The sequence below is a fragment of the Ursus maritimus genome, unplaced genomic scaffold (genome assembly GCF_017311325.1).
Source record: "Ursus maritimus isolate PB19 unplaced genomic scaffold, ASM1731132v1 scaffold_10, whole genome shotgun sequence".
Classification (NCBI taxonomy): Eukaryota; Metazoa; Chordata; class Mammalia; order Carnivora; family Ursidae; genus Ursus; species Ursus maritimus.
This window is the reverse complement of record NW_024423344.1, coordinates 25,915,336-25,930,166: the sequence shown is the minus strand read 5'-3', so window position 1 is coordinate 25,930,166 and position 14,831 is coordinate 25,915,336. Positions and strand designations below refer to the sequence as shown.

General features: G+C 37.5%; 1 protein-coding gene across 1 annotated transcript in view; it reads left to right on the top strand.

The window, feature by feature from the left end:
• Positions 1-14,831, top strand: part of GTF2F2 (general transcription factor IIF subunit 2) — a 132,496-nt gene that overhangs the window by 68,497 nt on the left and 49,168 nt on the right. Inside the window, exon 5 of the mRNA XM_008706829.2 lies at positions 3,909-3,990. Within this exon, the coding sequence (XP_008705051.1) occupies positions 3,909-3,990 (82 nt within the window). The remainder of the gene's footprint in view (positions 1-3,908; positions 3,991-14,831) is intronic.

The following is a 14,831-nucleotide window of genomic DNA, read 5'->3' as shown; positions in this document are numbered from 1 at the left end:
CTGTGTGTCTGTCTTATAACCCTTAAAAAATTCTTCTTTGTGCAGTGTAGTCCCACAGCCCGTAGGAAAGGACCAGTCTGTCTGTCAGATAAATTCAAAAGTAGAGAATCATGAAATGATATTTATTAATATGCATTCCTACTGCCTTAAACATTTTACTTGAAGAGTTAAAATGTAGATTTAGCTACCAGTGCACATGTAAGATAAGGCCTTTGATTTCAGTATAATATGCTGATTGAGCATCTGCTTTCTCTTTCTTGGGAAAATTTAACCCGTAATCTAGATTTACAGTTTTGGCTTCTTAGAAAGGAGCAAAAATTTAGACACTGAAACAACACGAGTGCAGAATCCCTCTAGACTTTTATGTTTCTCTTCTAGTCTCCTGTTCTCTCTCCAGTACCTACTTTGACAGTAGTTTTTTTAGCAACTTAATTTTATATTAAGTCCTGCCAAAGCATTAAACCTGGTTTTCATAGAAATATCTCCTTCCCCCGTACTCATAATTAATGGGATTATATAATATATAATCAAATTGCATAATTACTAACAGTAAAACTAGCATAAACAAGTTCTAATATAGTTAGAGCAGAAGCGTGTGGGAGTATTAGAGATGAACCTAACTACCCGCTATGGGCAAGCTGTGGGCATCTGTCACTGTATTTAAAAGAGAGGACTTGAGAGCGTTGGTAATCTAGAAGTAGGATAAGCGGAGGTCTATTAAAAGTGATCCTGGTGTATTAAAATGATTTATATACCTGTCATATCTTCCCACTAGACCAGCAGCTCTTAAAATGTGATCTGGAAACTTCTCGGTAGAAGGATTCCCGAGACCTTTTTAAGGGGTCTGTAAAATCAAAACTATTATTCATAATAATACCAAGCCTTTTTGCCTTTTTCAGTTCTGATTTTCTAAACATATATTAGGAACTATAACTATGATAAATAGCAAAAGATACAACCCACATAAAAGCTCTTTGGGGGCCCTCAATACTTTTTAAAAATATTTGTCACAAATCATTTGAATGGCTGCACTAGACTCTGTACTCCTTCAGGACAGGAGCCATGTTTTATTTATCTTTATTATTCCTGATGTGTTTCAAGTATTTGTGGTATTTTAAACTGGGCCAACAAAGTGGTTTTACGTGAGGGTTCCTGTATTAATGAACATGACCTGTAATAAATAGCAGTGGTGTGCAAATGGGTGCTTTCAGATGCCTTTAAAATATAATGCAGTATTTAATACCTTTCCCCCGAAACCTTAAGCAACGTTTAAGAAGCATGGTTGGTGGAAAGAATATGAAAACATTATCCTATGAGGCTTTAAAAAGTGTGTGAAGGCTTTAAATCTTGCTTAGGAGGCTTTATCATAAAAGTAAGTTGGCTTTTTAAAATTTATTTGAAAGGAGAAGGGGAATGAGCTAACAGAGATGTGGGATTATTTAAGAGCAGCCAATCAGTGGGAAGATTCATTGCAGATGATTAAGACTTTTCTTTCACTTGAGAAGCACGGGAAAGCTATTTCAGATTTGAAAAGGGGATGTGATGGACCGGAAATTATGGCTTGGGGAAGTGAATTTTATTGCTTTGTGAGAGTGACCTTGATTGAAGAATAGTGATGAGAGTAGTGGCCAAGTTGATATGGGCAGGTGCTTTGGAAACTTCTTACTCTTTCAGGTATTATGTGGAGAACATTGACAGCAGAATCCTTTAAAAATTAAATTCAGCCTATCTACCTGAAGTAGATACTGCTTTAAATGAGTGGGGAAACAGTCACAGATGGTATTAACAGATAGCTCTTTTAGTATTCAACTAAACACCTGGATATATAAGTAAATTATTCTCAGGGATGGTATGGTATTCTAAATTTGTTTAGTTTTTTAAAAAGGATAATTTATGTTTTAATAGAGGTCTTTCTCATGCATTTAAGATACTTTATACATATGGGGCGCCTGGGTAGCGCAGTCGTTAAGCATCTGCCTCTGGCTCAGGGTGTGATCCCGGCATTCTGGGATCGAGCCCCGCATCAGGCTCCTCCGCTGGGAGCCTGCTTCTTCCTCTCCCACTCCCCCTGCTTGTGTTCCCTCTCTCGCTGACTGTCTCTCTCTGTCAAATAAATAAAATCTTAAAAAAAAAAATAAGATACTTTATACATAGAAATTTCCCAAATCTTGATATGGTTATGACAATAATTTTTCTAGATAGAATTTTCAGCTTCAGTGGAAAGGCAAATGCAAATACAAGAATTGGGAAATTCAAATTTTAATCTCAATCTTACTAAATTGATTAATAAGAGGAAATTATTTTTAGACATTTAAATTTAATTTAAAATAATTATGGCTTTGTTTCCTTCCTGCCATTTTGGTATAAGGTAGGCATGCTTCTCATCATTGCTTTTTCCAGACATCTGATAGCCTGTACTTGAGATTAGTTGCACATGTTGCATTGAGGGACTCTTCAACTATTGAATTACCCATGCATCACATTTAGGGGCTATTGTAAGGAGTCTCTTGGGGTTTGGAGACAAAATCAAGAAAAGTACCGTGAGGAAGATTTTCTAATATAAATCATGTGGGCATGGTACTATCTGCGCTGTACATTTTGGTCCATTTATCTCTCTCCCCCCAGCAAACTGTATGCTTCTTGAAAAGAGTACCATGTCTTACTCATCTTTGATTCCAAATGCTTAGGTGGTGCCCTTTACATAGTAGGCACTTAGTTAATGTTAGTGGAATGCACAAAGTCTTTTGCCCTGAAGAGATGAATGAATCATAAATGCATTGCTGATGAGCCAAAGGATTTCCTGAATCTCTTCTCAAAACCTGGGTGAATTCTCATTGAATTAAGACTGAACCATAGCTTCCTAATTTCCAGACTGTAGGAGAGCTGTGAGCATCATGGGATAGTCATATATGTACTATCAAAATAAGGTCTGTAAAGTGATTTTATCACAGTGTTTGGTGCCTAGTAGTCACCTAGTAAGTGCTAGCTTTTGTTTACCGTTTTGGTTTCTCTTGAATTTTGTGTCGGTCACCATAAGAATTCTTACTAATGGGAGGGAGAATTGCCCTTCTGTTTGGACAAATATCAATAGCAGTTAAAGCTCTAGTTTGGACACACCCAAGTTAAAAAATCTGCTGGAAAATAGAAGTCAGAGCAACTGGCAGGCAGAAGTGATACCCAGTATAGCCTAGACAATGACCTGCCCCATTTATAGTATTTTCTAGGCTAGCGTCTAGTCACAGTGTATTCTAGAATTTTATTTGCATACATACAGATATATATATTATCTTTGATTTTAGTGGTTTAGACTAGCTGGGTTTTTAGAAGGTACTTCTCTGCCAAAGATGATGCAGTCTCCACTCCCTTCAAATTTTTATTTTTATTTATTTATTTTTTAAGATTTTATTTATTTATTCGACAGAGATAGAGACAGCCAGCGAGAGAGGGAACACAAGCAGGGGGAGTGGGAGAGGAAGAAGCAGGCTCATAGCGGAGGAGCCTGATGTGGGGCTCAATCCCAGAACGCCGGGATCACGCCCCGAGCCAAAGGCAGATGCTTAACCGCTGTGCCACCCAGGCGCCCCTCCCTTCAAATTTTTAAAATTTGATTTTATGCCCTATTAAGCCACCCTCTTTAGAACGAGTTAAGTATATAAAAGTTGTTATTGTCAAGGGGCTGCAGCAGCCCAGGAAACAAACCTGACAAGCTCAGTTTTTTACTAGCCAAGAGTAAGGTTTTTCTCTATTCTAATGATGCTACTATAAACTTAAAAGTAGTCCTTTTGTTTCCTTGATTTTTATTATTACACTTAATTCTAATTATTACTGTGGTTAGTATGTCAGAGTAAAATCTTAAAAATGGTCAGTGTTATCTCTGAATACATTTGTTAATTTTTTTTTCTTTCAAGATAAACTTTCATTGGAAGGAATAGTGGTACAAAGAGCTGAATGCCGACCTGCTGCCAGTGAAAACTACATGAGATTAAAGAGGTTGGTGTTCTTTAACTTTGAAATAATACCTGATATTTCCTTTTGGGAATTGAAATACATATATTAGTTTGCTTATTAACTACATGAAAACTGTGGTTATGTTGAAAGTGTTTTCTTCCAAGGCTGTTTTGTTTTAAAACTAAGTAAGAACAAACTTCCAATTATAAAATAAATAAGTCCTGGGGATATAATGTACAGCATGGTGACTATAGTTAATATTATTATTTTGCATATTTGAAAGTTTATTATTTTGCATGTTTGAAAGTTGCTAAGAGAATAGATCTTAAAAGTTCTCATCACAAGAAGAAAATTTGTAAATATGGTGACAGATGTTAACTAGACTTATCGTGGTGATCATTTTACAATGTATATATATTTCAAATCCTTATGTTGTATACCTGAAACTAATATAATGGTATATGTCAATTATACTTCAATTAAAAAAAAAAAAAACAAGAGTTTCTTTGGCAAGGGAACTTTCAGAACCTGGGCTGTTTATTTGGGATGTTTTAAGCTACTCTCTTAATATAACCTGGAGTCAAGCTTTTTTTACTGCTTTTTCTAGTCATCTTTATAGATCTTGATTCTTTAAAGACACATAATAAGGTATTTGTACTATTTTATTTTTAAAGCCTGTAATTTTCCCATAATGAACATTTCTAAAATACCATACATTATAAAGCAAGTATAGTTGATAGAATATCATCCTTTTCTCTTGATTTACAGAGAACTTTTTATGAACTTACTACTTTGTTAGAGAGTTCGTATAAGGTCCCCTCTCCCCCACTGTTGTACATGGTTAACATTTTGTAATTAATATTTGAAGATGATGATTGCAAATTCTTGATACTCCAAATTTTATGACTTCCAACGAGCAATTTTTTTAAACCCTGAAGAAATGCTTTTTAAATTTTTTAAAATTTTAAGTAAACTCTACACCACCTGTGGGGCTCAAACTCAAAACCCCAAGATCAAAAGTCACGTGCCCTATCGACTGAGCCAGCCAGGCACCCCTTGTTTTATACTTTATATTGAATGTATTTCAACCCTGTGTACTTCAGAATTACAAGTTTGTTCATTCATTCAGCACTTACTGCATGAAAGAGTAGTGAACAAAACAGGCAAAACTCTATGCCCTCATGGAACTTATATTTTAGCGGATTATAGCTATACAGAGCTCATAATGGGGAACATACTGTTCAGGGGGTAGCAGTAGCCTTTCTGGATATCAGTGTTCTCACAGATAGAAGTGGTGCAGTTAGTTAAGCATCCAGCTCTTGGTTCAGCTCAGGTGGTAATCTCAGGGTCATGGAATCGAGCTCCAGGTCAAGCTCCCCGCTCAGCATGGAGTCTGCTTAAAGATTCTCTCTCTCTCTGCCCCTGCGTCCCCACCACACATGCACACACTCTCTCTCTCAAATAAATAAATAGATCTTTAAAAAAAAAAAAAAGGTGGCTGCCTGAGCTGCATCCTCTCTAATGTCACATCATCTTTTTAATTTCCCTCCTTTCTCAATTAGATTAGAGTGTGTCTCTCAGGAACGAAACAAAAAGACTGTTTTCTTGTCCAATAATTCTTCTCATTTAAATGCCTCCCCAGGGCAAGTAAAAGGATGACAATCAAAATAAAAATTTTTTATAGCTGCAAATAACTTCGGAACACAGGCAGAAGGTGTTTCTCTCTTTGTGTTTAGCCTATAAAGTTGATCATACAATGTGTGTTTTTGAAGACTTATCTTCTTCAAATAATTATTGAGATTGCAAAATCTGGTTACTGAGCTGCTTGCCAGGATCTTTTTTTGTGGTCCTAATTATCTTTAAAGGTTTCTAAAGATTTCTGATGATGAGATTAGGCAAGTTGCCTGTTGTGTTAATGAAATGGCTACTTTTTTTCTTACCAAAAGATATAAAAATTGTTTACCCTTTTGAGTGTGCTGGGACCAGCCATTACATATTTCAGTTACTTAAGTGACTTAAGGAAACAGGATGATTCAGGAGATGATAATCATGTGAGTTTCATAAAATAGATGATACGTGGCATGTCTTGAGCGCTGAGATTTTTCTGACCAAGCGGAAAAAGGCAGGAGTAAGCACACTCTAAACACAGAGAGATGCACGCATAAAGACTTGGGGAAGACACTGGGAACCTTTTTGTAGTTCTGCGAGCCTGGAATGTGGGATTTGTTGGAGGCAGAACAAACAGAATTTCCAGCCTAGACCTCTCTTTTGAGCTCCAAACTTGTATTTCAAAAACCTGGTTGAATGTCCAGTAGACATTTTAAATACATGAAAAACCGTTCTCCCAGGCTTTCCCCCAAAATCTGCTCTACCAGTGGTCTTTCTTATCTGAGTACAAACTCTGTTCTCCTGTTTTCTTAGTCCAAAAATTTTGGTGGCATTCTTGAGTCCTCTCTCATACTCACATTCAGTGTGTCAGAAAACTCTTATTGACCGTACCTTCCAAATATGACACATCTACAGTCTGACCGTTTCTCACCACCCACATGATCTGCCATGAAGTCTCACCTCGGTCACTGCAGTAGCCTCCTAGCAGCATTCCTGCTTCTGTCCCTGCCCCACCCTAGTCTGCTGCCAGCACAGTAGCCAGAGCAGTTCTTCTAAAATCTGTCAAGTCATGCCATTCCTCTGCTCACGGGTTACTTGCAATGCTTCCGTCATTACTCAGAGTAAAATTCGAGTCCTTGCAGTTCTCTGCAGGGATCTACACGATCACCCTCCTACTCCTTCCCACTTCTCCCCATCCTCACCTCCTCTCCCCTTGCTCCCCCTTACTTACTCTGCTCTAACCACCCTGAGCTCCTAGCAGTCCTGAGCACTCTAAGGACTTCCTTATTAGGGCCTTTACACCAGATTTTCTTTTCTGCGTGGAACATCCTTTCTGCAGATAACTGCATGGCTCATTCCTTGCTTTTTTCAAGTCTCTTCTCAGATTCTACTTTTCCAATAAGGCCTACATTGACCGACTTACTTCTTTCTATACTTGTATTTTCTTAAAGACCATATTACTCCTAATATCCTATATAATTTACTTATATTTATTGCTGTCTTTGCTCTAGTGTAATTTAAACTTCCATGTTTGGTTCTTTGGTGTGCACACATGTGCACACAGTCATCTGTTTTGTTCACTTACACACACATACCACACACACACCTGGGTGGCTCAGTTGGTTAAGCATCTGCCTTTGGCTCAGGTCATGATCCCAGGGTCCTGGGATGAACCCCATGTCTGGCTCTCTGGCAGGGAGTCTGCTTCTTCTCACTCTGCCCTTCCTGCCCCTGCCCCCCCACCGCCCCCACTCATGCTCACGTGCATGCTCTCTCTGTCTCTCAAATAAATCTTTAAAAAAATAGTTCATGACATGTAGTAGGTGGTTTGGCTATTAGAGAGGCACTGAAGAAGTCTAAGCTCTGTGGAAAGCAAAGGGATTTCTGTTTTGGATAGGTCATTCTGGCCATAATGTAAGACCGAAAGCAGGGGATAACCTAGAGGCTGATGTAATAACCCAGGTGCAAAATGTCTAAATGACTAAACAAAATGGTTCTAATCAGAAGGGAAATGAAAGGACAAGGTTTTGAGGATATTTGGAGGTAGAGTCGATAGGACTTAATGAACTCATCTCCTCAAGTGGCTGTGGGACAGGGGATTTCTCTAGGACCAGACTGGTAGTGGTGCTTCTTGTGTTGTGACCTAGGTGTGCTTCTGTTACGAATCCTCAGACTGATGAAGGGAGAGGGATAGGAGAGGCCTTATAATTCATTCCCATGTCCATTTTAGTATAAATCCTGGTTGACAGTTTACATTAAAACTTAAAAAGGCAGAAAGTACTTAAACTGCAAGAAGAGTACTGATGGGTAAATTAATCAAGATAGGAAAGTAATATAAGCCATAAATTGTATCTCTTGTACAGTTGACACTTGAACAACAACGTGGTTGGGGTGTCAACCCTTTGCACAGTTGAAACTCCATGTTTAACTTTTGACTCCCCCAAAACTACTACTAATAGCCTGCTGTTGCCTGGAAGCCTTACCAATAACCTAAACAGTCAGTTAACACGTATTTTGTATGTTATATGTATTATTACTGTATTCTTACAATAAAGCAAGCCAGAGAAAAGAAAATGTTGAGAAAATCATAAGGAAGAGAAAATGCGTTTATGGTACTGCATTGTAAAAAAAAAAAAATCCATGTATAAGTGGACCTTTGCAGTTCAAACTTGTGCCATTCAAGGGTCAAACTGTATTTTGTTCATCGTTATTCAACACTTTCAAATGCCGAATGTGATCACTGAGGTAAGGCTCAATTTAAAAAAAAAATCACTAGTTCTTGCTCCAGAGAGTTTATAGTTTTTGAACCTGAAGGAACACACACACACACACACCCATACACCAGATTATCCAAAACATCTATTTACTGACCGTATAATAGGAGAAATAGAAATATGGTGGTGCTGTTGATCAAATGGAAAGGCAGATTTCCCAATGGAGGTGACATCAAAGTAGAAGTGTTTGAGAACAGAATTGGCAGGTCAATACTTAAGATATCCAGCACCTGGATATTTCACACATACCATCCAAGGTTTTCTGGGCCTCTTCTGACTGCCTGGTCCCATTTAATGATATTTGAGTTTTTGGATGATCTGGCTATTGTCTCACTTTTTGGCTTTATTTTTAGCTGTTCTCCTTTTGACGGACATCAGCTGGTTCTATCACACTACACGTTGTTATCCTGGATGTGCTGGGCACTTTCAAGTTTTATGCTGCATCCTCTACCTAGAGTACCTCATCTGCCTTCTGCCAGGATCCTTCTGAGCTTTTCAAACCAACCCAGGTGTTACTTACTCAGTGAAACTTTCTCATATCTTCCACTCCCCACTCCAGTTAGGATCTGCCACGCCCTTTTGTACATTCCCACATACGTACTTATTCTGTTTAACGGTACATATGAATGTCTGTGTTTTCTGTTGTTGAAGTGTACATGGTTGCATCTTCTACAAGATTATGAACTTCATAAGAACAGGGACTGTGGGTTTTCTCTTTCTTTCTTTTTTTCTCTCTCTCTCTCTCTCCCTTCCTGTTTGTATTCTGAGCACTTAGCATAGTGCATTACAAATAATAAGTACCCAGAAGTATTTGTTGGGTTCAATAGAAAGGAATGGCAAAACTAGGTACAGGAATGTAGGAATCTGCAACATTCAGCTTCTTTAATTTTTTTTTTTTTTACTCAGAGCTGCACTTGAAACCTGGACTAATTGATTTTTCAATTCATATGCACATGCTTGTATGCACACACAAACATGCACATACATACATACATACCTTCCTTTGAGAGGGGAAAGTGATGATAAAACAATACAGAAATATTTCATCAACAAAAAGATTTTCAAAATATAAAGTTAGAATTAAATAGTTTTCCATTTACAGAGGACTGGAAGAGAAAGCCTTTTTATCAAAGAAGACCTTTCCTTAAGTCAATGAGGTTTTTTTCTTTAACCAATGAGGTTTTACTGTATATATATTTGCAGATAGTTGCTGAATTACACTCTTAGCAACATAAATGGGTATATTTACAAAGTGTATTTTATGTTTATATATAATACTTTTTAAGAATAATTAGTGCTACTTTAGTGGGAATTTAATTTTAGTAATAAGTGTTCACTATAGCTGTCTGCTATTAAATTTTAGCTGATAAATTAGCCACATGTTAGGAGAATTATAACTGCCATGTTAATCAAATATAAGTAAGATTCTCTTAGTTTGTAAGATTCTTTTATTCACTTAGATAAAGGTGGAATTAAGTATTGGCAGTAAACACAAGAAAAATGTGAACCCTTCAGTCAGTGAAATTCAGGCCAAGAAAGAAATTAATCCTATGCTGTAATTTTCCTTTGTCCAATCCCATCACATAGTATAAAATCCGGCAAGCATCCATTTAGCCATCAAGAAAACCTAAAACACAAAAGGGAAAAAGCATTCCACTGCTTCTGTTACTTTTCCTTTATCTGACATAAATTTGGATGGATCTAAATGATATTTTATTAGGAAGAAATTTATTTCAAATTGGTAAATGTAAATCTGTTCAATATCAACTCACATTTGATATGCTAATTAAAATTTATGGGGCGCCTGGGTGGCTCAGTCGGTTAAGCATCTGACTCTTGATTTTGGCTAAGGTCATGAACTCAGGGGTCCTGGGAATGAGCCCTGCCTATTGGGCTCTGTGCTCTGTGGGGAGTCTGCTTGAGATTCTATCCCACCTCCTTCCCCCTCCCTCTCTAAAAAATTTTTAGAATTTAATTTGTGTTTTATTAAGTGTAATTTTAAGCATCTTGAGGCTTTTTTTAAAAAACTAATCTCTGTATCCAACATGAGGCTTGAACTCACGACCATAAGATCGTGAGTTACACGCTGCACTGACTGAGCCAACCAGGTGCCCCTTGAAGCTTTCTTAATAGTCAAATGATAAATTATACATTCACCCAGCTTATAATTCATGTTGTACTCTTTAAAATGTAAAGGGGCATAAAGATAAGACAGTCACCCTAATGTGTGTTTTCTTATAGGAAAGTCGTAGTAATGGGAACATATGTGGCTTTTTAACTTCTGCATGTTTATGTCACCAACTCATCTAAAAATACTTGTCTCAAAAGTTTTTATTTTTAATTTTTTCAGTGTTTGTGGGCTTTCTTCAAAAACCTAAGAAAAGCCTTTCTCTTTGGAAACAGAACACAGGCTGTGGAGAGGTGGAGAAGAGAAAAATCAGTCTTTTTTTCTATGCAAAGATGCCAGATAGTAGGAAGCAAGTTGTGATTCACTTTCTTTCTTGGGGAGAGGTTACCAGGCTGTACCTGCCTAGATTCCTGATGTTTCATATTATGGTAAAAGATGTCTTAGAATGTGTTATTATAAGAGAAGAGGAAAAGGACCCCCTCACTCAGTAGATCTTTATGTAATTTGTGGGTGAGGTGATTCATGTGGGTGAACTAGGTTCAGGCCCAAAGAAGTTTCTGCAAATAAAATTTTTGCTCAATGCAGTAACACTGAAGCATTTTCTTTTTATGACATTTAAACCAGTACTTGGGTATATTTAATACTTGTAATTTCGACTCTTCTCCGTATATTAATTTCATAAAGAATAATTATTTTGTAACTGATTTTTTTACACATTAGGATGATCATCTTACAGCTGTGCCCCTTTATATTTAAAAAATAAATACAGGATGAATTACAAGTAGGGTAATCATATAATTTATCATTTAAAACAGGATACTTTTGGGAAAGAAAGCAGCCACCAACCAGAGAAGATGACAACCTGAGACAGCAGTGTAATCTGTCCCAGATAAAATTGGGATGTAAGATCAATATGAATAGCCTGGATACACTGACATGATAATCTTTTAAGATGGGAACTAAAAGATAAGAGTCAAATAATGAAAGTGTTGGCAGTTCGGAAATGTATACAGTACCAGGAATTCTAGACTAGGTAAAACTGCTATAGCTGAACATAAACTGTGTGTGCTTCCCAGTAGCCACACAAAGTTGGGCATACAATGGTGCTATGTTAATGTTTTCATGTAAATTTTTATATGAAGTTTATTAAACAGCAAAATGGGTAATAGGCTAAAAATAGTTTTATTAAAAACCATTTTTCTATTAATTCTCAATAAAATTTGAGGTCATAACAGCAACTCAGAATTCTATAAAGATAATTTCATGACCAGGAAAATGTAATATTAGATTTTAGTTTTCTGGTAGTCTCATTTGAAACAGTTTTTGGTGAGTGTTGAGGTTAATGATTAATATACTTGCATCAGTTAGGATACTTTCATTTTTGGGTATCAGAAAACCCAGTGCAGACTGGATTAAAAATAAAAGAAATTCATTGACTCACATAAATAAAATTCAGTGGTATTTTGGGCTCTGGCCACTTTATATAGAAGTTCTCAACATCATCAGTACTGTAGCTCTGCTTTTAATGTTCTTGGGTCTTTCTCCAACTTGTCTGTCCTAAGGTACCTAGATGTATGATTTTTTTTTTAAAGATTTTATTTATTTATTCGACAGAGATAGAGACAGCCAGCGAGAGAGGGAACACAAGCAGGGGGAGTGGGGGAGGAAGAAGCAGGCTCATAGCAGAGGAGCCTGATGTGGGGCTCGATCCCACAACGCCGGGATCACGCCCTGAGCCGAAGGCAGATGCTTAACCGCTGTGCCACCCAGGCGCCCCCTAGATGTATGATTTTTAAAATGTGGAACTGTGTATCTTTTTTAATCAATGATTTTTTTTTAAAGGGCCAGGTTTTTGGTGTTCCTTGGGGTTCTGGCCCCTTCTTATTCTGCTGCCATTCCAACTCAAGTGTGCACCGTATCAAAACCGGTCTCTTTCACACTTCCCAAATGTGTCCTGTGCGTTCTTCTCCCACTGTCCACTGTGCTCTGTTCTTGGTTTTCTGCTTGCCAAACTCCCTATTTATCCTTTAAGATTCAGTTCAAATGTGAAATGTCACCAACCGTTTTTCTCCACACAGGATAATCAACATCTCCACCAAGGTCCTGCTACACTTTTCCTAATAAACCACTAATCACATTTTGCTTTTTATTTTACTTTTTATTACTTTTATTCATCTCTACTAGATAGTGAAGTCCTTGAGGTCAGGGAATATATCTCATTCATCTTTGTTCTAACAGCTTTATGTTCTTTAAATGTTCATAAGTGATCAAAAATCCAAATTTTAAAGTTATGGATTTATAGTTATACCATGATTAATGAATCTCTTAAGAATTAATACTCTTTTAAAAATGCATTTAGCTGTGTTTAAATTTAAATTCTAAGTCCTGAGAAGCAGTACTGGCATGTGGTGGTGTTTGTACAAAGCCTCACAGCTTTGCGGGATAAAAATACCTCAGTACACAATTTGTCTTTGTTCACTCACAGTTGAAAATCAACAGGGCTAACCTTAGGTAAAACTGTGAAGTAGGGAAAGTTCATCTTTATTATCCAAGCATCTCCTTTTATCACTCCTTTCCCCCTTAGTAATGTCTATCTTTAGGCACCTACTTTTTATCATATTCTGATCTTTTCTATTCTCTCAATTCTGAATACATTTTAAGAATGAATAGGCATCAGTCAAACTGGGTATTTGATTTTAAACCTTTTATTACTACATGTGAATAATATCCATTAGATTACCTGTTCAAGGTATTTGAGTAGGCACATTTTTTTTTTTTAATGGGAAAGGAATAAAAGTCATTGAAATTACACCATGTATAGGTTGGCCTTAAACACAAAATTTGAGTAGTCCTTTTAGTTTGTGGTGGGACTTGTCACCACGACAACCGTCTCTGCTTCCTCGGCTGAGTAGGTAGTTCTGGCCTGCTGCATTTGTTGAAGATCTGTTCCGAGGATTTAAAACTTGCTGCTGAATGCGACCCACAGAAGTGGCCAAATTCCCTTAGGCAGTATTAGGACCATCACTAGTCCATATAGTGTCTTTGTACAAACTTGTAAAATGTGATCCCTTCCTTAAGTGTTTTTATTTCTGTCTGTCAGGGAATCATGGCAATTTACATATTTTGTTGAACAAGACATTATTGCCATCTGCCAGAAAATTGTCACAAGAATTATGCAAATCTTTGTCATCTCTTTGACCGTGCCCCGTCAGTGTGACACTATGATGCACTGCAAAATGGGCCAGCCTGGGGATGAACTGCGCTCCCTTGTTTGCTGCAGGCCCAAATGTCCTTTTTTCTTACTAGTTGGCTTAAAATCTAAGTTGCTTGTCTGGTCCTTGTAGGCACTAAAATTTTCAACTCTTGGTCTGTGGTTTCCTGAAGCACTTGAAGAATAAGGAAAGATATCACATATTTCTTTATTAGGGAACCTGGGCCCCATTTACCAGTTAATACATTGAATCAGCAGGAATGATGATAATCAGGTCTTTAACTTACTACAATTAAGGACTAATTTAGACTTTGGGATGACCAGGCTTTAAATATTCTTAATAGTTTGTTGAAGTACAAGAAGACCTTACTTACAAGCATCTTATAGACTATCCTTTTTGCTTGAGACTCTAATGAAGCTGTCATGGGATGTATTGTAAAGAGAACTTGAGTTTAAAGAAAGAATTCTAGATATAAGTAGAGAAAGAGAAGACATTGTTTAAAAATTTTTTTTAAAGACTGCCTGAGGTGGGCGGATACGCCTGGGTAGCTCAGTTGTTTAAGTGTCCAACTCTTGATTTTGGCTTAGGTCATGATCTCAGGGTCATGAGATCAAGCCCCACATTGGGCTCTGTGCTGGGCATGGAGCCTGCTTGGGATTCTCTTTCTCTCCCTCTCCTTCTGCCCCTCTCCTGCTCGTGCGCGCGTGTGCGCGCGCGCGCGCACACACACACACACACACACACACCCCTCTCTCTGTCTCTGTCTCCCTCTCTCTGTCTCTCAAATCAATCAATCAATCAATCTGCCTAGGGGAACTGATTTTCAGGCACAACAGCTCAGCCTGCTTGGTAGGCCGCCCACTCTTAAATGGCTTCACATTATATTAGATGTTCAATTTAATTACTTCTTTTTTTAAATCTTCTTTCCATTTTCACAAATGAAAAAACTGAGTTGTAGTTAAGTGATTTGCCCAGGCTCACAATTTGTTAATGGCAAAACTGAAATTTGAACCCAGATTCAGTTGATTCCAGTGCATTAGATGACAGGGTACCTCTTCTGGCCTTAATATTTTCAAAAGATTGCCTGGCTTATCAGTAGGAAAGGGAAGGGGGTTTGTGTTCTCTCTCTCTCTCTCTCTCTCTCTCTCTCTCTCTCTCTCT